A 22,362-nucleotide genomic window follows, 5' to 3' on the forward strand; every position below is an offset into this window, starting at 1 on the left:
CAGAGGACCCCAGCAGCCAACAGGGGGCAGCCTCAGGACATCACATGGAATCAAGCAGCAGCTTGATTCTTGAAAGCCGTCAGAAGTCAGGGCTGGAAACTACTGGGTTATTCTCTAACAATAGGTTTTTAAAGCATGTTAAATCATCCAGTATCCAGTGTTGTGCATGAACGTACGCAAAAAGAACGCGTTCATTGAACACGTTCACCTTTATGAGAACGATGAACTGAACGCAACTCAATGACACATAATGAATTTGAACGGTGAACACGTTCATATTGTAGCATCCTCGTGTATGATGACAGGAAACTTCTCTCTTTATGTGTAACTTTATTAAAGTCACGCGAACACGACACACTCCTTGTTCGTAACCCCCGACACTCCTACCCAACAACTCTTTTCTACTGTAAACAGATGCACACCCAGCCGCTTGACTGTTCACAGAGGGAGCCATCCAGGAGGATGTTTTATATTATGGCTTGCCTGTCCACGGAGCCACGGGTGGTGACATCAGCAATACCCATTTCTTTTATGGACAACTTTGGTTAATCACAAGCTGCACAAACCAAGCTAGAGCAGCAGAGGAACCCAGCAGCCAGCAGGGGGCAGCCTCAGGACATAACAGAAGACTGATTCTTGTAAGGCGTCCGACGACAAAACTGGGAAGTACTGGTTTATTCTCTAACATTAGGTTTTTAAAATATGTTAAATCATCCAGTATCTAAAAGCAAAAAAAATAAATGTAATAAAGTTTATACTTTCTCTGAAGTGTTAATGGTTAAGGATAACATAGAGACACACACACGATAATTTGTCCATCGACTTATACTGCTTTGTTCCTCTTGTTGGTCATCAGGCACCATGGCCTAGTCGGTAGAGTGTCCGTCCTATAAACCAAAAACCCGGGTTCGAATCCCACTCCCTCCAAGTTTAGGCCGAACTCCTGCAATAAGCAGAATTTCTCCTACTAAGCGCAAAATATCTTACACTAAGTAAATTAAAATTAATTATTTATTTAAAAACAGAAAAAAAATTAAATTACAAATTAAAAAATTTGATAAAAAAAAAAAAAAAAACTGCGCGCGCAATTCCTGCGCAATGGGCTTCTGCGCAGGATGTGCACAATGGGCTTCTGCGCAGAATCTGCGCAGTAGACTTCTGCGCAGAATCTGCGCAATGGGCTTCTGCGCAGAATCTGCGCAGTAGACTTCTGCGCAGGATCTGCGCAATGGGCTTCTGCGCAGAATCTGCGCAGTAGACTTCTGCGCAGGATGTGCGCAATGGGCTTCTGCGCAGGATGTGCGCAATGGGCTTCTGCGCAGAATCTGCGCAATGGGCTTCTGCGCAGAATCTGCGCAGTAGACTTCTGCGCAGGATCTGCGCAATGGGCTTCTGCGCAGAATCTGCGCAATGGGCTTCTGCGCAGGATGTGCGCGCGCAGTTTTTTTTTTTTTTTTTTTTATTAATTTAATTAAATTTTTTTCCCAATTAAATTTAATAAAAAAAATTTTTATAATTTTATTTTGTTATATTTAATTTTTCATCACCATCATCATTTCTCTGCGCTGGTTTAGGGGTAAATGATGCTGGTTTTCACAGGTGACTGACATACGCAAAAGCCTCTAGCCGCCACAGGACATTATGTGCTTGTGTGTGTTTGGCCGCGGCGCTTCCGGGTTCTTCCCGGCACTACGCTGCCGGTGCGAGCAGCCCAAGTACTGAACATGTGCGAGGAAAGGAGAAGGACCGCTTTTCGCAGCGCTTCTACCTCCGGTGCGTCCCCGGGGTTAGAGGATGATGGTGTGAAGCTAATGTATTGTTTTAAATTGCATGTTTCACGTCATGATAAATCAGTCTCCGATGTCGCCTGTACCAGGAGCTGCCCCTGTCACTGGTTATCTTGGCTCGCTGTCTGGCCGGTAACCAGCGTCCGGACCGCTCCGTGAATAAGGAGGAGGAGACGTTTCTTTACTTGGAATGCGGCCACTCTATTTCTGGGATATACAGCAGGAGCAACACTCGCATCACCTCTATATGGTCCGTCACTTCTCGTTATACACACCCTTTCGCCACGATACCCAGGTGCACTACGTCACACACTACACACTTTCCTTAAAGGGGCAGGCCATACCTGCAACACGACAGCTCTCGGTCTCATATACAGATGGCAAGAGAAAGCAGAGACGCAGACTCAGCAACTACATCTGAGATCCGATTCACCTTATTATTATCTGAGGGATTTTTACACACTGTCTGATAAAGATTCCGACAGTAAAGGCAAGGGGTAGTGATGGATAAGGTTTTCTTTAACAAGTTAAGTCTTTCATTCTCACTTTCCACCTTAAAACTATGAAATGAACTGAACTATGAACTAGTTCAGAATTTAAATGGTGAACTATGAACGTAAACTATTCATGTTTACTTGTATGAACTGAACTTTGAACTAGTTCATGAGAGGTGTGAACTTGCACAACACTGCCAGTATCTAAAATCACAGGGGTAAATGATGCTGGTCTTCACAGGTGACTGACCTACTCAAGCCTGTAGCCGCCCCCCCCCCCCCCCCCCCCCCCCCCCCCCCCCCACACACACACACACACAGGAGATGATGTGCTTGTGTGTGTGTTAAGGGAGGAAAGGAGGCGGACCACTTTTCCTGGCGCTCCCGGTGCTGCAAGTGCGACCCGGGGTTAAAGGATGATGGTGTGATGTTACTGTATTGTTTTACATTGCATGTGTTCTCGTCATGATAAATCAGTCTCTTGTGCCGCCCTCTCGACAATTTGCCCTATAGGCCTATGTCGCCTGTACCAGGAGCCGCCCCTGGTTTCATATAAACATTCTTTAGGAGTCCAAGCTAATTCAATATTAAAGCGGGAAGCTGACAGGAAATACACTTGGTTTTATTGGACTATAAGCACATCCATCCATGTGTTGTTTCTCCGCTTCCTTTGGACTATCCCTCCATTTTATGTCATGTGACACACACACGACATGCAAATGGGGGGAAATTTGTTCCCTGCTTATGCCCCTTCTGGTGAACACTGTGGGGAAGGACACACAGAGCAGTGGGACGCCATGCACAGCGCCCGAGGAGCAGGTGTTGGGGGAGTAAGGTGCCTTGCTCAGGAGCACTTAGACAGTGGGGTGGGGTAGGCACTTAGACAGTGGGGAACAGATCCAGGTGTTGTCCGTCCAGGTATGTTTTTGTGTTGTCACTCCTTGGAGTCAAACCAGAGACCACCATTGGATTCTCTGCCCACTAGTCCACCGCCTCCATGTCACGAAGACCTGATCTGGGAGAAAAAGGAAGAGTAAAACGAGAGTTGGGATATTTGTGGCTCAATATTTCCAAATGGGAAAATGACAACATGTTGATAGGGTACATCAATTATAATTTATTGTCCTGGAAACCTTTAGGCTGTTCCCTGGTGATTTCCTCTTTATCAGTTAACCTTTGCTCGGGCAGGATACTCTAAATACCTCACACCCTCAACTGAGTCGGCTATATATTGTCGCTCTGATCGCTTTGCTGTATACAGACAGTGGACTTTGTCCTTCTGCTTTATGAGGAAGTCCTGGGTGAGCATGGAGTCGACTGGTGAACAGGATTAAAATATCGGCTGCATTTATACTAAAGCGTCAATAACAAAGACGGAAGTAAACATCCAACTGCCAGAAATCACAGGTAAGAACATTTGAGTGAACTGAAAACTCCATGTCTTCCTTATTTCTGTCAATAAACTGTGGTGAGGACACCTGATAATTAGGGCTTATTTAACTCAGCTTTAATTTTAAGTAAACGTTAACTTAAAATTAGGGTTAACCCTAACCCTAACCCATACCATTATCTATATTCCATATATGAAATATATCTTTAGGAAAGTTTTATCTCAGATACAAGTCTTAAGCGTGTGAAAATTGTATTTTACAGTCTGAATTCTGTCGCTTTATTATTTTCTTAAATATCATTTTCCTATGTTCACACACATTTGTAAGCAAACTATCTTTTAAAGACACAAACTGTTGAAATATTCTAAAAGCGCCACAGAGCTGTTGCTGTGAGGATGATCACGTGTTGCCAGGCGATCATATTCATTTATCGCTGACGTTTGGACAAATAGATGTTTAAAGTTAAAGTTTCGCAACTAAAGTTACATAAAAGTCTTTCACCTCAAGCAACAAAACAGTTGTGGAGTATAAAAGATAAGATTAGATAAGACTGATATGGATAAAATGTAGTAAACTATGAAATATAGATATATCTCAGAGGAAAGTACATGACTTAGTGCACACCACATTTATGATACAAATATAAAACATGTCATATGATACTGCAGGCGAAGCTCAGCACTGAGGATGCTCAGGAGTAACAGTCCCTTTGGTAACGACACCAGCAGCTATGCAGGATCAATCCAGTCTAAGTATGTGATTGATTGATTGATTGATTGATTGATTGATTGATGATTGATTGTATGTTGTTCTTATTTATTGGTGTAAATTGCTGCACTTTTTTCTGACAGCGGTTATTCCAGTACTGTGGATGAGGTGTCGTCACTGGTCTCAAACGTGTCCACTCCCAGTGCAAAGTCAATTTACTGTGAGTTCAAACTGCTGTGTTCAACTTAACAAGTGGTTTCACCTGTTCAGTCTAATGGTGTGAAGAATACAGAGCTCTGCTTTATGTTCCAACAGTGCAGAGGAAGGTGTACGCAGTGTCTGTAAACAAGATGATGAACCGATTTCAGTACAAAGTGGAGGTATCGTACGTAATGTTCTCACATAATAAAAAATAGATGAATCATAGATGATTCATAGATATATAGATAGATAGATGGATAGATGGATGTAGCTTATAAATGCTGAACTGTGAAATGCATGAATATCAGCAAAATAGTAGTAGCATATATATGTGTGTTTGTGTGTGTGTGCGTGTCACAGCACCTGTTCACCTGTGACCTGGATGGGAGGGAGTTGAGAAGCGTGGCAGACTGTGTGGAGCGTCTGAAGCTGCTGGACGGGATGGGGCGTGTGTGGGGTCAGAACATGCTGCTGGAGGTGCGAGGGGTCAACCTGCTGCTCACCGACACCGACACCAAGGTGAGGAGCACGAAAGCAATGGGACGCCGAGGTTCTCACCGAGTTATATGTCAACAGGACATAAGGGCACAGCGTGGATTAATGAGGATGAACCAACAGTAGCAGGAGATTTGATCAAGAAACGTTGACGCCTCTAGAGAACTGATGTTGATGCTCTTTTCATTAAATCCTTTTGTTATACTTATAAGGTAATTGTTTACGTCAAATAGACAACCAACTTTCTATACGTGGTTACTCGATTGATGTTGGTGTTTCCTTCGATGTAAGTTCCATTTGGATTTATTTGATATTTGAAGCAAATATTGGCAAGATTGTTGTTTGCATTCATTTTGTTTAGTTTTCTTGTCATGGAAATGAACATAAATGAGCCTACACCTATTCATTTTGAAGCATGTGTGTATTAAAAGATATACTGCTGTGCTCTACTCAGGAGGAGCTGGAGTGCATAGCTCTCAGTGACGTCGTGGAGCTGAAGGCAGTGCTGGACGCTTGCATCTTCAACTCCCTGCTCACTGTGTCAGTTCAGCCCGGGAGAAGGACCACCACTGTCTTCATGTTCCAGTGTGAGGACGTCAGGGTGAGAACCAAGACATGTGCATTCCCTTTAACAAAGTACATTAATTAGTGAGTTAATGTTTTTATTTTTATTTATAGGCTGACTATGTCCAGAAGGATCTGACACAGGCACTGTCGCGCAGGAGAGAGAATCCAAGCATCTAGTAAGTGCCTTCAGAAAACGTCCCTGAACATATGCTGCACACTCGATGCTTTATGATTTGTGTTTCTACCACCTTTTTGAAAGCAGCAGTTCAGGAGTTCCAGCCGCCCGCGAAGGAGAGAACAGATATAATGCTCCAAACGCCTATCAGAAGGAGGAGATCTATGAGCCTGAACTGCGCCAGGAGGAGGAGGAGGAGGAGGAGGCCTCACCTTTCCGAGAGGAAGTACAGTTACGACAGCCCTCCAGCGCTGAGGAGGGTCCTCCACGTCCGTACACAGAGGTGGACAGGAGTGTGGTTAGTGCTCTTCTTGTACATGTGAAACAGGAAATAGGAAAGCTACATTTGTTCTATGAAAACATGTTTTAAACTAGTTATCATGTCATCATGCCCTTTGACCTTTTATCACTGAAATCTAATTTCCAGGTTTGAAGTAATTCCCTACTGACAGATTCAAGATTTTATGTTCAAGGGGCAATAATGCGTTTTTTATAAGTCTCAGTGACAGTGACCTTTAACCTGCTAAATCTGACCAGTTCCTCTTTTAGTCCACGTGAATGTTTGTGCCAAGAATGGAAAAGATGGACAACCTGAAAACATAATATCAATGTGCTGAAGCTGTCAGAGGGTTTTCATCAAGATCAATGAATAATTCTCTAGGACATGAAGGACATTTTTTGAAAAACACCATATCTCAAAACAGTGTGGACAAAGCAATTTTTATTAGAATTATCATTATACCACCTGTAGTACTAGCAGCAGTAATAGTACTATTTATGCAAAGTATATTTGAATATACAAGGAAAATAGTGACACTTTCTTTTTCTTTCCAGGATATTTTAAATCATATTCTAAGTAACATTGAAATCTTCATGGGACAAGTCTCTGCGGCCGTGGCAAAAAATGGAAAGAAAAAGAAGAAGAAGAAAAAAGGGAAAGGTAATTTCTCGATCTCAGCATATTTACATTATGATCTGCCACTAATCTTGACGTTAACCTTTTGGATTTGTCCCAGTCATTGACGGTATGCCTCCTGCGGAAGAATTTGCAGAGTGTCTCCATAAGATCAAAAGTGGTTTCAACCTTCTGGTGCGTGTCGTTTACCATATTTACATACAGTCATCATACATGCTGCATTCATCACGTTTGTATTCCTGATCTCTCTGTGACGTTCTGTATGTGTCCATGTTTTATTTTCCAGGGGGAGCTCAATGGCCAGATCAGTAATCCCAGCGCTCCTGAATTTGTTCACACCCTCTTCTCCTCATTAGCATTTGTAAGTCAATGCATGTCCTATATCACAATTACAAGGTTGGGAGGGGTCCAATTAGCAGGTGTTGTCTTATCAGCATAATTATAGCAGTGAATCCCGGGGCTTGAACTGTTATCCTTTTGGCTACACTATCATCATTAACGTGAATATCAATCGTTTCGGGACTTTATGTTGAATCAAAGTTTTATTTACACAGTGTTTACTAAGTGCACAAACAAAACTGGAACAGACAGTGAAGAGGACAAACAGCCCTACAGACGTAACTTGGGCATCATGTGGGGCTTGAAATGTCTCATGGCCGCCACTTGGTCGTAGGTTCGAGGTGGCACTCGTTCCGAAATGTCCCCCGTGTAGAGACGCCTGTGGTGTGTGGCCGCGTACTTGGGACACGCCTCTAGCCGAGTCTGAAGTGTGGCGCACAGGTCGGTGAGCTCCTGGCTGCGGAATGTTGGACACCGCACCACCCACCCGGACCCCCCCTCACACTCGCCGTCCTCCTCGTCCGACATCATGTCAATGGTGGTGCCCCTCCAGAACTCCAGTTCATCTGCCAGCAGGACACTCTCCCTGGCTTCAAGCAGCTGCAGACACAATCAGGACAGTCAGCACAGTTCAATGACACATTGCACCTCCAAGTGGAACTGAATCAGCCAATGGCTCTCATCTTACCCTCTTCCTCCTCTGTCGACTCCGGCCCGCGCTTTTCAACGCGGCTGCCTGATCCACAAGGTCCGGTTGGCTGTAGCGGAAGTTCCTTCGCAAGGTCTCGTAATACGTCTTACATGCAGCTGTAAAACAACACGAGTGTGTTAGATATAAGCGGAAGTAGCCTGGCTTATTCACTGTAAGAAGATCCGGTGTTAAAAAATGAAAAATGATCACACAGTTACTTACATAGGATGACGTCATTTGGCACGCCGTTCAAACACGGGGTTGCAGCGAGAGCTTCGAACATGTGTTCGGTGACGGCCTCGTTGTGCGGGGAGATCAGGCTGCGAGAACACAACGATGAGGAGGGTCAGATCAAGTCAACATAAGGATCCTATTTGACACACAGCACTACACGTCTGTTCGTGTGATCCTACCCTTCCTCCGGCTGGTAGCGCCAGACGTTTGACTCAGAGTTGTGAAGCCGTCGCACAGTTTCCTGTAAAAAACAACAACAACAGGGGGGGGGGGGGGGGGGGGGGTCACTTTGGTGAACAAACTTATCACAAACAAACTCATGGGGTCGTTGCAGCGTGAACACATCTGATGGTTGCTCTACTCCTGCTCAGGCACTCGCTGCTCTCTTCATCCTCTAACAACTCATCCCACTTGTGTTTACACGCCATCCAGGTCTGCTAGTGTCTGAGCTCAGGAGCGAGCCATGGCTTCTCTCTTTAACTTGGCTCTCACCGCAATCTTGGGGTTGTGCGCGCGTCGTTTCCGCTTCAACGACAGCACACTGTGCTCGCCGTGGACTTTGCTCTCCACCGCGGTCATCCTCTCGTCCAGGGCCAGCAGCGTGATGTTCACTTCGTCCAGCTTGTGGTTTAAATCGTCGGCGAACTCCGCCATCTGCCGAGACAAGCCCTCCAGCGCGGCCAGCACCCTCTGGTCCTTGGGCTCGGGGCTGTCGCCTCGCTCCCGAAGCCGGCCGCTGTGCGGGGGCGTGCGGCGGGAGAGGCGTCTTCCGGGCATGGTGCAGGTTCACTCCGTGTCCCTTATAACAAAGACGGCCAGGTTCTTCAACGTCTCTGTCTGTGGATCATATGCTCTTGTTTCGCGAGTTCCTCCACGTGACCAGGAACTCCCGTGCGATTGCACGAGCCCCCTAACGTGATGACGTGGACGACCCGCGTGGCACACCCAGGTTCAGTGTGAGGAATTTAGAGGCATCACAAGGATCCTGAATACCCCCCCCCCCCCCCACTTCCAAACACGAAGGAGACCCTGTGGCAGCCTTCAGTTTTCATGAAAGCTCAAAGGTGTTTAGTTTGTCAAGTTTTTTTCTGTAAAAAACATTGCGTTTTATGTGTATGTGTGGTAAACTGTGCATCTCTGCAAGTAAAAAGGTGCCTGTAGGCCTGTCACTCTGCACAGTGGTTGAAATATAAGATAGTGCTCACAGGCAAGATTGAAGAGGTGGGTTTTCAGTCCAGTCCAGGGAAACAGACTCACAAACCCTCATTGGAGAGTATTAAAATGAATTGTTGAGTTCTATGTAGTTCTATGTGTCTATAGCACACTTACTTACATAAGGGAAATCTATTCCAGCTACAACTTTAGATTATATATTTATATTGAGCCTGATGTGCTTATACCAGAGATTTTCTTATAATGGATGTAGTACCTGCACCACTGGTGAGTGAAACTATCCTCTGATTTGCATGTGGTAAAGCTCACAGTTCAGTCATTTACATGTGAAAGCCTGACCCTAGACCTCGGGGGGGGGGGGGGGGGGTGTAACTGCCAAGCTTCTCAGGCTTGTAAAGCTGCCAGACACTGGAGCCTGCGCTGCCTGCAAATTCCTGTGAACAGTCATTACCCTGCACTTCCACAGTAATTCACTGTACTGTTTACTGATGAAAATCCCACTTTTCATACAGTGGTTCTTTATAATTCAAGGATTTTCTTTGTTAGAAAGACATCATGGCTCATTAAATCCTACCTGGTGCCCATTTCTGCATGTATTTTGGTAAATGAGCAGGCGTGACACGATCCCACTGGACTGGACGTGCACACAGCAGCGACCACACCGCACCTACTTTCATCAGAACTAATAGATTAGCATTTGTCTCTGCAGGTAGTATCTCACTGTCCTGAGGATCTGCCACAGGCCATAGTGGCTCCACTGCTGACGCCTCAGTGCATCCGACTCATGAGCGAGGAGGCGTCTCCAGAGGAGGACCAGCTGTGGCAGTCCCTGGGAGACGCCTGGAACATCCCCAGGTGGGAAGCGACAAGATCTGTCTAAGATCTATCAGACTGCTGTATGTGTATGTGTATGTGTATGTGTGTGTGTGTGATATGGTGCCAGAAGATAATCAGGTATGATTTTGACTTATCATGTCAGCACCAAATGGCCTGAGGATGACGAGGACATCCCGACATACACTCTGAAGTTCTTTGATGGCTGGCAGCCTCCTGAAGTATCCTCAGCGCCTTCCTTCACTGAACCTGTGGGCAGACAGGAGAGGCCGTATCCTGCACCCAGCCAGGAACATTACATACAGGTACATTACACACACACACACGCACACACACACACACACACACACACACACACACACACACACACACACACACACACACACACACACACACACACACAGTCAACTGGCTTCTACTGGCACATTTACTTTGTGTGTTTTGTTCGATTGATTCATCACAGAAAAAAATATAACTTTTTCCTGTTTTCTGTTTAGACTCCAGTCAACCGGAAGCCACAACCTCAAAAAGCTCGGTATGTTCAAACACACAGAGTAGTTTTTGTAGCACTGTGGGGACATTTTAAACTGGCTTTATCTTTTGGATGCTTTTTGGTTTTCAGCTCAGGTGAATCTCAAGCACGTCACATGCCAGTTATGTACGACTTCATTGCTAGAAACCACAGAGAGCTCACCGTCACTAAAGGGGAAATAGTTGAGGTGAGTCTCTCAGTGACATGAACCAACTACTTTGTATGACTCTCCTGTAACTAACAGCACTCTCATTCTGTAATTTAATAACTGTGATCCTTCAGTAACCAGGCTGGTCTGTGTTCTGTCTGTCCACAGCTGCTGGACATGTCCAAGCAGTGGTGGAAAGTGAGGAACAGCAGAGGAGAGGAGGGATTTGTTCCTAACAATGTGTTGAACGGTGAAGATGATGAACAACCTAACGAGGTACAAGAATACAAGAGCAGCACGCCTCAACGGCTTAGTGTTACGGAAAACCTCAGAAACAACTGATGTTTTAAAACCCCAGACACCTCCAGCATTTCTCCACCTTTAGAAGGACGTGACCCTCAGGGCCACCGTACTTCTCAACCATTAACAGACAGTCAGTTCAAACTGCATTGCAGTAAATACAGAGGCTGCTCTTCACACAGTATGATTGTGTGTAATTCTATGATGACTCAGTATCAATTATGGAAGTAGATAGTTACTACTATCTAATATGCAATACAATTAGTGCTTGATACTTAATGATGTTGACCTTTTGGCTGAGAGTAAATTAGACTGGAAAAGTCACAGCTACAGCAACAACAAGAATAACATCAATAACAATAATAACAATAATAATAAACTCAAATAGTATTCCCAGGAAACTGGAGGCTCTCCTGTACTGACAAAGAAGTCCAAGCCTGCAGACGTGAAAGCCTGGCTGGAAGACAAAGGCTTCAGTAGAATGTAAGTACCCAATCTTTACATTCAGAAATAAACTCATTTAGATGATCATTACATGAAGGTCCACGCCATCAGGTGCACACCACACAGTGAAAAGTAAATGTTAATCGAATTAAAGTTGTAAAACAAGGCTTACCTCCTTTGGCAGTAGGTGGTGCTTTCCCTATATACAGACTAATAGATCTGTTCAGGTCCAAAACACTTGTTTCTCTTCAGATCGTTTAAATCCTTCACCTTTTAAACGCATAGGGATTTATGACCACTGACACTGACAATAAGCAAGTTGGCAACAGGAATTGTTTGATTAATGAATCCTTTGAGAACATACAGTGTTATTCTTCATCTTAACCCTTTGATACACAACGTGGGTCAAAAGTGAACTGGCTCATCTTTGCAGTGAATTAATTTCATCATTCAGTATTTCAGGTGTTCCCCAATGAACTTGTTTTGGATCATCACAAATCCTTATCATTTTTTACTTTTGAATAAAAATCATTTTTGTATCACTCCCCTTCTAATGGGTAAAAATGACCCATTTTCATTTCCTGTGAGATGTCATGCACAGGTGTTTCTTTGCTATATTTTTTAAATTAATGTATTTTATCAGTTATTCATTAAATACCTTGTTTTACCACAATTGATAATTTCCCCTTTTCCTTTCTTACTTTATAAACAAACTTACATTTTGTATTTCTACATCCCTTTTACACATTGGTCAGAATGAACCATATGTATTCACTACCGAACACCTACTAATCATTTCACATGGTTGCTTTTGCCCATCTGATGCATGTAAGTCTGATTTTACAATCCATTACCAGTGAGAAAGAGAAACATGTATAATGAAGAAGGAAGAATAGACCACGCATGAAATAAATGACCCGAAATCAATACGGACAACAAAAGGCAATAGGGCCTAACTAGAAATACATAAAGTCTCAGTTTTAGTTATAATTATTTGTATTGCATCTGGTAAAGTTTAGTTTACTAATACTGTTCCTGCTGAAATGAAGCCTTATTGATTAAGCCCTTATCTCTTGTAGCACTGTGCGCTGTCTGGGCGGGCTGAGCGGCTCCATGCTGCTGGGGATGAGCAGAGAGGAGCTGAAGACCGTGTGTCCAGAGGAAGGAGGACGAGTCTTCTTCCAGCTACAAGCTGTCAGGTCCACACTGGCTGTAAGTTACAGATTCCAGAGCAGCAACAACTCTGTCTGGAGATTTATTATCATCAAGTTAATGGTAAATTCTGGTGTAAACACAGACTCTGTCTCTGTTTGTTTCTATGTCTCAACTCTGTAGGCTGCCATTTAAAGTGAGAGCTACAAGGCGACATTGAAGGGAGACAAGGATTCATGGAGCTAAACAGGTCCCCTGTGGGTAGTGACTTATATGTAATTTTAAAAGTAAACTAATAAAGTTGTCTTGTGTGAGTCAGAAATAGTTGACATGTTATTTAATTAGTAAACTTGATTGAAAGTGTAAATAAAATAAAGTACAGTGGAAAACATGTGAATTCTGTAAATAAATGACTCAGCACAATGACTAAGTGAATAAACATGCTTTATTTCATTGTTCAGACATTACACATGAATCTAGGCAGAAGCATTGAATGTGTAAAACACTGGTGATCCGTTTCAGGCAATAAAGTGGCAACAGATCAACAGACACGATATCAGGCTAAATCAAAACATAAAACTTTATGATAAAAAATATCAAATAAAGAAAGAATTTTAGAGTGAGCTTGTAATTAATGCACTGTGAAGTGAGTGCACAAAAATAAAACTGAAATAGAAAATGTTCATTATAGATTATAAACTATTAACTTGTGAATAATAGATTTGAAACGTGACAATTTGTGGTTTTATCTTTATCTTTTTTCTAATCAAGGTCAAGCAGATATATTCAGGCTCTATAAACAATCTGATACATAAACGTGTACTGCAGGGGGTTATTATGGCCATTTTCACCTTTTTCCCATTTTACAGAGCAAGCAATTAATTGAGAAAATAATCACTACTAGTCAATAGTGAAAATATCATGAAATGAACAAAACCATGATCATAGATTAGTATTTGTGAGGTAGAGTGCACAGTGACGCGAGTGCACAGATGAGTGACTCTGTGGTGTCTTGGACGTTAGAACAGTAAATAACATGTGAAGATAAATGGATGGAAGCCGAGTGGATGGAAAACATTTGAATCCAGATCTTATACGCTTTCTGTGATAATGTTTGACAGAAGATAGACTGTCATCAAAAATGAGTTCAACAGGGTGGATGTTAAACATTGACACTAGTTAATGCTCGATAACAGAATGACGCCGAAATAATTTAAGAAATATTCTTAAATATAGTTTGTGCTTTCGCCTGTGGAGTAATGGTATCAGGACATAGACTGTAAGTAAAGATGGACGACGTGTCTTCACTTCCTCCAACTATCCAGAAATTAAGCCACAAAAAACCCGGGATACAAACGCTGCCATCTTGTGCATTTGGAGGCAGAGTCTGCAGCAACGATCGAGGGGGTGGCAGCAGCGAGGTCCCGCCCATACCTGCGCTCGACCAATCGCAAGTCAGTCTCAGCTGTCAATCATGACGCTGCATAAAGTGTTTCTTTTCAGAAACAAATAATCAATTAAAGTCAAAAAAACTTAGCGGAAAATTATTACTTGACCAAAATATAATAAAAAAATGACAAGAACTACTGGAAATGACAGAATACGTCTTTGACATATTTTTGCTTTGGTCCATGCCCCGTCCGCTAACATGGAGGAGGTGGAGTTTATGACCTGTACTGCGGCCAGCCACCAGGTGGTGATAGAGATGCTTTGAGGACCCGTCAAGTCGTCCATCTTTATACACAGTCTGTGGTTGATCAGTCTTTGCATCTAATAAAAACAAAAAAGGTCACCTGTGCTAGATGTTTTTATGAATCTTAGTTTTTATGCAGAGACAGTTTTTGGCTTTACAGTGAGAGGTATCAGTCATGCAGCTTTTGTCATGAGTGTTGCATTTGTACTTACACAATAAGAACAACCAGGGATAAGAAATGTAACGAGCGAAAACAGTTGCTGCGATATTAAAACAGACGGAGGTGACGAAAAGACTTAAGTCAAATTATTAAAGAAATTGAAAAAACGCTAAAAACTATAAAAGAGCATTGAATAAACCCTCTATTTTCATGACATAGGCTCTAATCCATGATCAACAGCAACAAAACTAAGTGTCAAACCTTGACATCCATAAATTGTGAATATAAAATTTCTTATCTCTATATTGCCTTTAAAAAAATACACTTTATACATGAAATCCTATCAATCACGGTCCAGCTGGCTCAGCGCACAACTCCAGTGCTTCCCTTGAACACTTCTAATCTAATGCTCTCTTCCTGAATCATGATAGATTTTCACCTTTCAATCTTATGGTCTATAAAGCAAACACACCTAAAACATTACAGCTGTTTATTCATATAAAGGCAAAAGTTTTCTGATTCACTATGTTCTAATCTTGGCATCATAAATAACCCGACAGTGTCGAGGTTATGGAAGAATGTTCACAGTTTGGTGGGAGGTTGGACAGTGTCCAGTGACAGGAGAGTAGTTCGAGAACACGATGACGGTGCGAGACAAATATATGAGACGTGTGATCCCAGCTTTCACCAGATTTTGGGGTGAGCTGGAAGCAAATGCTACAAAAAACCATGTGACGGTCTCAACCGTGTCCCAGCAGGGTTTATTCATGTCCACATGGCGAGTCCTGTGTATGCTGTCATATTCACCACAGACAGACGTGTGACTCGTAAGCTGGTCGGCAGCCCCGATTTAGTTAAGATGCTTTATGTTTCCGCTTTGCTCATATTCTCTCCTGTCATCACTTCTTCATGCAGGCATGCAAACACGCACTTACAGCTGAGAATTAAAGACACATCAACTCCTCTCCTCAAAAGAAGGCCAAGGTAAAAACTGTTACACCAAGCATGCAGCTGGGTGGTTTCAGTTCCACCGGTGTGGACATGACCACAGCATAATGGACGACTGTATAATGGCCCGAGGAGCAAATATGCAATAGGTGTTTACATGTAAACAAATTTGGAGAGGACGTGGGAGTGCGGGGCCCGAGGCTGAAAATGAAAAGGCACTGTGGAGTCGTGGTGCATATGCACAGTGCACGGCATGCAGACGGAAAATAACCTCCACGACTTTCTGGGGAAAGGAATGAGAGTGACAGTGGCCATAGAGGTGAGGAGGTTCTCCATTGGCAACACTGAACTCCTCCTCACTAACTGGAGCCGATTATAATGTACAATACACACTTTCCCTTCATATCTCTCACAGAAATATCAAAACACGATATTTTACTGGAACTTATTTCTGTTTGCTTTTTGGAATGTCTGCAGTCGACCACAGGAAGTCAGCGTCTTTTTTTCAGGGCTGAGTATAAAACATCTGAAACCATGCGCCATGCACGGCTGATAAACAGCACTGCTGCATTCAGACAGAACAACACCAACCTTATGTCACCTGTCAGTGTTGGATGTGTAGGGTTGTCAAACTTTCACCAACAATCTCACAGAATTATTGTATTTATTTATATCCATTTAATGAAGATGGATAAACAAGAACAACAGAACAGATTTACTGTTCTGGATGTGTAAATGTTGGTTGTCAGTATTCTGTCAAATATGCACTATATATTTACAGAAATACTATGGCTGCTTTCAGACATGTTCTGATCTCCAGATAAACTAATGAAATCATCTGATGGGGCTGTATTTGAGAACTCAAATGTCCTAGTCACTTGATGTGGACATTATGTTGAGTTCCTCCTGCCAGCACCCAGGTAAAATGTCCGCAGAATCTCAGAGTAAGATCATGTGATAACACAGCAGGAGAATATCCAGAGGATTCACTGCAAGCAGGTCAGCAGTGTTGGGGATGTTTCTGAGACATACCGGACCAGAAACTGGAACACTATTATTAATTCAGGATGAAAATGACAAGCCAAATGTGTAGAAGACTCAGACAAAGATGTCAAATTGAAAGATGACATCACAAAAAAGACATTTGAGAGCTTTGGGGTGAAAACAGCTGATGCAGATGCGCTGTAAACAAAAACATGTGATCACTGCAGCAGATTTCACACATCATGTCCCGCCTCCTGCATGCAGCGCCCCCCCTCAGCTGAACGCTGAAAGATGTCTGTGTTGTTGTGAGCGCGTCTGAGCGGAGAATCTCCTGCTGCGTTCTTCAGCTACGAAAATCAAACTTGGGAGAAAGTGCCGACCCCATTGTGCAGACATTATCTGGCGTTCATGTCTGAAAAACTGCTTATGTATTCATTTTGATGAAAACATATCACTGAATCGGTGTTTCAGATGATGTTATTATATTATTATTCCATTATATTACACACTATATTGGATGTATATATATTTATATGACATAAACTGTGGTCTAACTTCTCCCACCACATTTCATAATAACAAAAATATTTGTATCCACAGATCATTTGTGGCAGCCAGTCCGACCCGTGGACTAAACAAGAGAACAGAGCCGTGTGGTCGGTGAGGTAAACACTGGCCAAGAATCCATCCCTGCTGACCCTCCTAAGGCTAAATGTGACACCGTAACCAACAGAGGTGGGGAGAACTCAAATATACATTTTCTATTTTAACAACTAAATGGATTCACAACCCATTCGCACAACATAAAAAATTGACTCAGACAAAGGAAGCGGATGAACGTGGAGGCTGTGGCGCTCTAGCAGCACTGTATCCTTGGCGTTTTCATATCTGTGTAGCTGTGCATATGTCTATAGTGATGGCTGGTGGGGTTTATACTGTATGTAAAAATGACTCTCGCACTGCCCCTCCAGTGTCATGCTAGGTTTACCAGAACCGACCGCCAATGATTTCAGCGCTGACTGGGCAGAGGGCCCATGGACAGAGCGTCCTCCTCATCGATAGTGACCAGCTCCTCTGTGCGCACGGCCTGGGTGATGAGTTGAAGCTCCTCGGAGAGCGTCTCGCTGCGGTACGCCACGCGGATATCGGGGACGTTGGTGCGGCGGATGTCGTTGCTTATGGGACCCTCCTTGGAATGTTTAGGTCCCAGCCAATAACGCTTGACCTGGAGTCAGGAGAAAGAACAAGAAAATCAGATACGAGTAAAATACAGATGAAAACAACATCTGACTGGAAGCTATTGGACACGTTTTTTTTTTTGCAAAGTAAGTACAATTTGATAAAATATCCTTTTAAGAGTCTGATGAACAGATGAACTTTAACAGATAAACAAATGAAATACACCAAATGAGAAATGCTATAACCGGTACCTTGTTTGAAAATCCGCTCATAAGAACACTGTTTCTTGCCAGCTCACACATGTCACAGGAACTCAGTTTCCACACTTGCGCAGCGATACTGTACTCCTCCATTAGTGGCTCCTGGGTGGGAACACACACACACACACACACACACAATTATGTAATTTCAACCTCCTCACTGATTTTCTAATGCATGATGATGGGAACAATGTTTAATCAAACACTCCTTCATACTGACCTTGGTGAAGTGGAACTGAAGGGGATCATCCGTGGACAGAGATATCACGAGGCCCCTGGACAGATACTCTGGCAGTGGGTTGCGGTGGTAGCTGAGGAACAGGCTGTTGTTACTCAGTGGGGACATGGCAATGCCAATTTGAGCCAGGTAGTAAAGATACTGCAGCACCGGGGCCTGTCAGTGTGGGAGACATAGAGACACACAAATGGTCACAGGTTGATATGAGAACCTCATGGTCTTAGATTTCTTAACAGAGCATCAGATTGGTAACATTGACATCAATGATTTAAGACAAACACACTTCTCACCTGCTACTGAATGCAACAGCTCACCACTTATACACTCAACAGTATTCTTTCCATTGTATCCCAAAGGGGATGAAATTGTGGCGTTCACGGTTCAAGTTAGTTTGTCTTCGTATGACGTAAGATATGATATATTAAATACATATATATTACATTTCAACAAATGTCAAAGATTACTAAATTAGATATAGAAAACATTTAGAAAGTTAAACAGCAGAACTTTGTAAAGTAAAAAACAATCCCTCCAGTCGGTCCCGCCCTGACCTTTCTGAGCAGCAGCCCATGGGAGATGTTCTCTGATAGGAAGAAACCTGACACCAGGTGGTGGATCGGCCCCGCCTCCCCACAGTGAGGCCGCAGGACAAACGTATGAAGGCCTCGCCGACTGTGGCAGAAAAAAAACCACATACATTTATGTTTAATAGTTTTCTGAATGGTTATTGAGCGAGTAAAGTGTCTTGTATGTGATGACTGGGTCCAGCTGGCTCCGTCGTACCTCCGCAGGTGGTTGAGCACAGTCATGTTGGCGTAGGTATAGTAGAGGTAATAGGAGTAGGGCGGGTTGTCCTCATTTGTCCAATTGGCCGGCAGCGGACTGTCAAGGTTAAAAATGTGGTGCTCAGGTTTGGACTCGTCGTCCACGCTGTCAAAGCCCACGACCTGCTCCAACATACGAACACATAAAGAGGGAAAAAAAACACTCAGTTTCTCTAAGTGTGAATTATCAGCACAGCCGGGGTTTCCTGTGAAGTGATACCCACATGTTCGAGGAAGAGATGCAGCTCGGGATGACTGGCGGGGTTAATTGTGACTTCAAACAGAGGCATGAAGATGTTCTCCAGCATCTCCTGGAAATTAGCCAGCTGCTTCTTTGTGTGGTACACGTCACTGGAGAGGCGGGGATCGAACAACGACACTTGTAAGTGACAACAACCTTATAACTGACGTAGATTTGATTGTAGATTAAGTTATACTCCATGCCTATGCTAGGTTATTATGATAACATGAATTGTGTTTGTTTCTCTTCAGTAGGCTAAAACCATGTAGACGGGATAACAACACACAGGCTGGATCATGTACCCACAACCTTCACTCTACCAAAGGAGTTGATTCCTCTTGGTTTATTCACTAATTACAACTTTGTTTAATGGACATCTACCGACCAGTACCCGCACAGAAACTGGAAGTCAGTCAGAGTTGAAAATAAGGCTATTTAAGAACAAGATAAAAGCAGTGCTACAACTAAATTAATTAGTTTTTATTTTAAACAGCCAAAAACGTTTTATGTAACCTCGGCTTTAGGGAATTTAAAGAATTATCTAAGTCACTATTACCATCATTAAAATCCTTACAGGTAACATCAAACCTTATTTTCATCAGATTCTTCACTTCTCCATTGAGAAAACACTGAAGATTCTGAAGTAAAGTTAAATATCAGAGAAAAATATTAAATTAAAAAGGTTACCCCCACTCCTGTGCTACTCTGACAATGTTAATCTAAATAAATGACAAGAAAGGGCGTGTCTTTTGCCTTGCTGTTGCAGCCCCTTCCTAATGGGCACCCTGACTTCCAACGTCCTTGCCAGTAACATCCGTAAAAGACCCTCAATCCTTAGATAGGTTTGATGATAGCGTCCTCATAAAGGGGCTGCAAAGATCATACACATCCGCTCCATGGTAAAGTAAGCTGGAGGTTTACTCACAATAGACGGGGCACCTGGATAAGCCAGCGCACATTATCAGAGTACACTCGGTGTTTCACAGCCCACACAGACAGCTTGTCCCACTCGTCTCGGGAGCGGCCGTAGATAGAGAGACGCATCTCAGAGTTCTGGTACTTGCTCTCCTCCAAGTCATACAGCACCTCCTGGAAAGGAGGTACAAGACAAGAGATACAGATTTATGACTCTGTACATTTACTTTGGGTTTGTAGGGGGAAAAAAGGATGAATGAATTTGTTCACACCTTAACTATGTGTGCAAAGTATTTTCCTTCGATGTGGTTGTCAGTCTTGATGAAGATCTCTCTCAGGATGGATTCTCCGATCGGGTTGTATTTGGCGTTAAACTTGTCAAAGCGATGGAACGTGTTACGGTCCTAAAAAAGGAGGAGAAATCAGTTACATCTAAATTATATCACATTCATCCAACATTATTTCTTAGACTAGCATGATTCCTTTTGCTTTTTTCCCCTCCGGCTGGTGCCGTTTCTCACCGCATGCATGTCGAGAGTGTCAACACTCAGGTCGAAGGCCGTGAGGTTCATGGTCTCGAACACGTCCTTGAGGGTCTGACCCCGGCCGTGCTCAATGTGAACGATCTCCCCAGGGTACTTCTTCATGGCTCTCTTGATGAATCGCAGCAGGTGCTTCTGGTTCATACAGGACGATGCATGTATATGCGTGTCCACCTGGGGTGTAGCCAAGTGATATCATCGTTAACACAGTGATTTTTGATCAACAAACATAAGTCCACAGACAGATAATCTAGTAAACCGAGCAGCAGCTGCAGTTTAGTAGCTCTTGCCTTCCGGATGTTGTAGAAGTCTCTATGAGGAACCTTCTTCTGAGCAGCTAGCTCCTTCATCTCGTTCAGGAGGATGTGCATCTGGAACTTAGAGCTCAGGTACTGGAGGCGGCGGTAGCAGAAGGACTTCCTGTGAACCCCATACAGAGGGGACAAAGACGTTTTTCTTAAAATAACATACAATGAACTAATCACACATTCGAAGATACTTTCAAAGAAATGCTTACACTGGCCCGTTAATGATGAGGGACATCATCACATTCATGTCTCCGATGTACTCCTTCAAGTCAGGATATGGCAAGTCCAGTTCTGCACTTCTGAAAGAGATGATTAAAGTTTCACAAACAGACTCACTATTTAAATTACTGTGTCATCATACAGGTACAAAAACATACTTGTCCATGTTGCTTTTGTTGGTGTACACATGAACTACTCCATCCACCATCTTGCATCCGTATCCTGTGTCTGCTGGCATGTTCAAGGGATCCAGATTGTCGTAGGGGTGTGTCTCTGAAACCGGTGCGTGGACAGGGGCATCTGTGAAAACAGGGGGGTTGATACTGACATTTCATTTTCATGCTAGAATGAAATGATAATTTAGAAACTGCTGTTCAGTGTTTTGCCAACAGAGTGTGTATGTTGTCTGCCAACATACCATTATCTACAGGGGTCTCTGCTACATCATCATAGACTCCAAAATCCACAGTCTTCATCCCGAGCTCCTCTAAGGCGTGAGCTGTGGTCTTACAAAAGTTCTGCATGGATCGGTTTATGTACTTCTCCCGAATGAATAACGCCTTCACCACGCACTTAGCAGCATCAAGCAGGTCTGTGAAGGGGACCTGGAGAGACATTATAGTTATGACCTTGGGCCCAATTGGAACTTATTTTGTTGGGGTAATTTAACTGCATGTGAGTTCATAGAGAAATCCAAAGACGGCATTTCAGTGCACTCTTCATACAGGAGAAACTCCTCACCCCACATTTTTCCTCGCCAGATATTGAGACCCGCTGGTATTCGCGCTCCAGTGGCATTTCTCTTTCCATGAAGCCATCATCGAGAGTATCCACACTCTGATCCTTCAAAAACCTGAAAAGAGTCGGAGTAAAGTAGAATTGTTATACATTAGCTACATAAAGCTACAGATCTGAAATTGTAACGTATGGCAGCATTTAACATTTGTTGAACAGTTTCTGACCTATCCTCCATTGTCTGGGACCAGAGACAACAGGGAAAAGTTGCCTTAAATGATTTCAGTTTTTCAAGCTTTGGAGACTAGGGAGAACCAACCTTTATATTCACAATAATACATACCCTTCTATAAAGTGATAGTTCATCGAAAATGAATATCTTTTTTATTTTATTCATTTTTCGGTGAACTCCCATTAAGGAGGACTTCAAGCCGTTTTCAAAAAACACTGCGTACTGTGGGGTCTTTGAAAAAGTAGAGGGGTTTGTACTTCAAGGAGAAAGGACGCTTCTAAGCTTAATTAAGAGTATTAAAAC

The 22,362-nt window shown here is 43.2% G+C and overlaps 3 protein-coding genes across 9 annotated transcripts in view; 1 reads left to right on the forward strand and 2 right to left on the reverse strand.

The window, feature by feature from the left end:
- Positions 1-3,108: 3,108 nt before the first annotated feature.
- eps8l3a (EPS8 signaling adaptor L3a) lies at positions 3,109-13,007 on the forward strand. Of its 3 annotated transcripts, XM_062401373.1 has the most exons (19): positions 3,109-3,688; positions 4,341-4,424; positions 4,524-4,600; positions 4,696-4,760; positions 4,942-5,100; positions 5,531-5,677; positions 5,755-5,819; positions 5,903-6,116; positions 6,653-6,758; positions 6,835-6,908; positions 7,021-7,095; positions 9,881-10,026; positions 10,151-10,310; positions 10,503-10,540; positions 10,628-10,724; positions 10,854-10,961; positions 11,374-11,468; positions 12,509-12,641; positions 12,765-13,007. In XM_062401373.1, the coding sequence occupies exons 2-19, from the start codon at positions 4,360-4,362 to the stop codon at positions 12,774-12,776; spliced, it is 1,836 nt and encodes a 611-aa protein (XP_062257357.1). In that variant the 5' UTR covers positions 3,109-3,688; positions 4,341-4,359; the 3' UTR covers positions 12,777-13,007. The 3 variants fall into 3 exon arrangements, with proteins under 3 accessions (XP_062257357.1, XP_062257367.1, XP_062257375.1); XM_062401383.1 differs by lacking the exon at positions 3,109-3,688 and having other exon boundaries at positions 3,756-4,424; XM_062401391.1 differs by lacking the exons at positions 3,109-3,688; positions 4,341-4,424 and having other exon boundaries at positions 4,532-4,600; positions 4,696-4,765.
- LOC133966460 (uncharacterized protein C14orf93 homolog) lies at positions 6,520-8,992 on the reverse strand. Its single transcript, XM_062401401.1, has 5 exons — positions 8,491-8,992; positions 8,178-8,239; positions 7,987-8,084; positions 7,762-7,880; positions 6,520-7,673 (listed from the first exon to the last, which is right to left on the reverse strand). The coding sequence occupies exons 1-5, from the start codon at positions 8,773-8,775 to the stop codon at positions 7,344-7,346; spliced, it is 894 nt and encodes a 297-aa protein (XP_062257385.1). The 5' UTR covers positions 8,776-8,992; the 3' UTR covers positions 6,520-7,343.
- Position 13,008: 1 nt separating the features above from the next.
- The window catches only part of LOC133966408 (AMP deaminase 2-like), a 36,862-nt gene continuing 27,508 nt past the window's right edge, over positions 13,009-22,362 (reverse strand). For 4 of the 5 annotated variants that reach the window (XM_062401347.1, XM_062401364.1, XM_062401341.1 and 1 more), the window contains 14 exons: positions 21,834-21,945; positions 21,511-21,697; positions 21,251-21,392; positions 21,083-21,172; positions 20,856-20,985; positions 20,545-20,739; positions 20,296-20,427; positions 20,034-20,197; positions 19,092-19,218; positions 18,827-18,990; positions 18,595-18,715; positions 18,026-18,199; positions 17,797-17,907; positions 13,009-17,591 (listed from right to left, as the gene is read on the reverse strand). In XM_062401347.1, the coding sequence (XP_062257331.1) occupies positions 17,376-17,591; positions 17,797-17,907; positions 18,026-18,199; positions 18,595-18,715; positions 18,827-18,990; positions 19,092-19,218; positions 20,034-20,197; positions 20,296-20,427; positions 20,545-20,739; positions 20,856-20,985; positions 21,083-21,172; positions 21,251-21,392; positions 21,511-21,697; positions 21,834-21,945 (2,065 nt within the window). In that variant the 3' untranslated portion in view covers positions 13,009-17,375. The remainder of the gene's footprint in view (positions 17,592-17,796; positions 17,908-18,025; positions 18,200-18,594; positions 18,716-18,826; positions 18,991-19,091; positions 19,219-20,033; positions 20,198-20,295; positions 20,428-20,544; positions 20,740-20,855; positions 20,986-21,082; positions 21,173-21,250; positions 21,393-21,510; positions 21,698-21,833; positions 21,946-22,362) is intronic. The other variant, XM_062401333.1, reaches the window with a different exon arrangement.

The sequence above is a fragment of the Platichthys flesus genome, chromosome 2 (genome assembly GCF_949316205.1).
Source record: "Platichthys flesus chromosome 2, fPlaFle2.1, whole genome shotgun sequence".
Classification (NCBI taxonomy): domain Eukaryota; kingdom Metazoa; phylum Chordata; class Actinopteri; order Pleuronectiformes; family Pleuronectidae; genus Platichthys; species Platichthys flesus.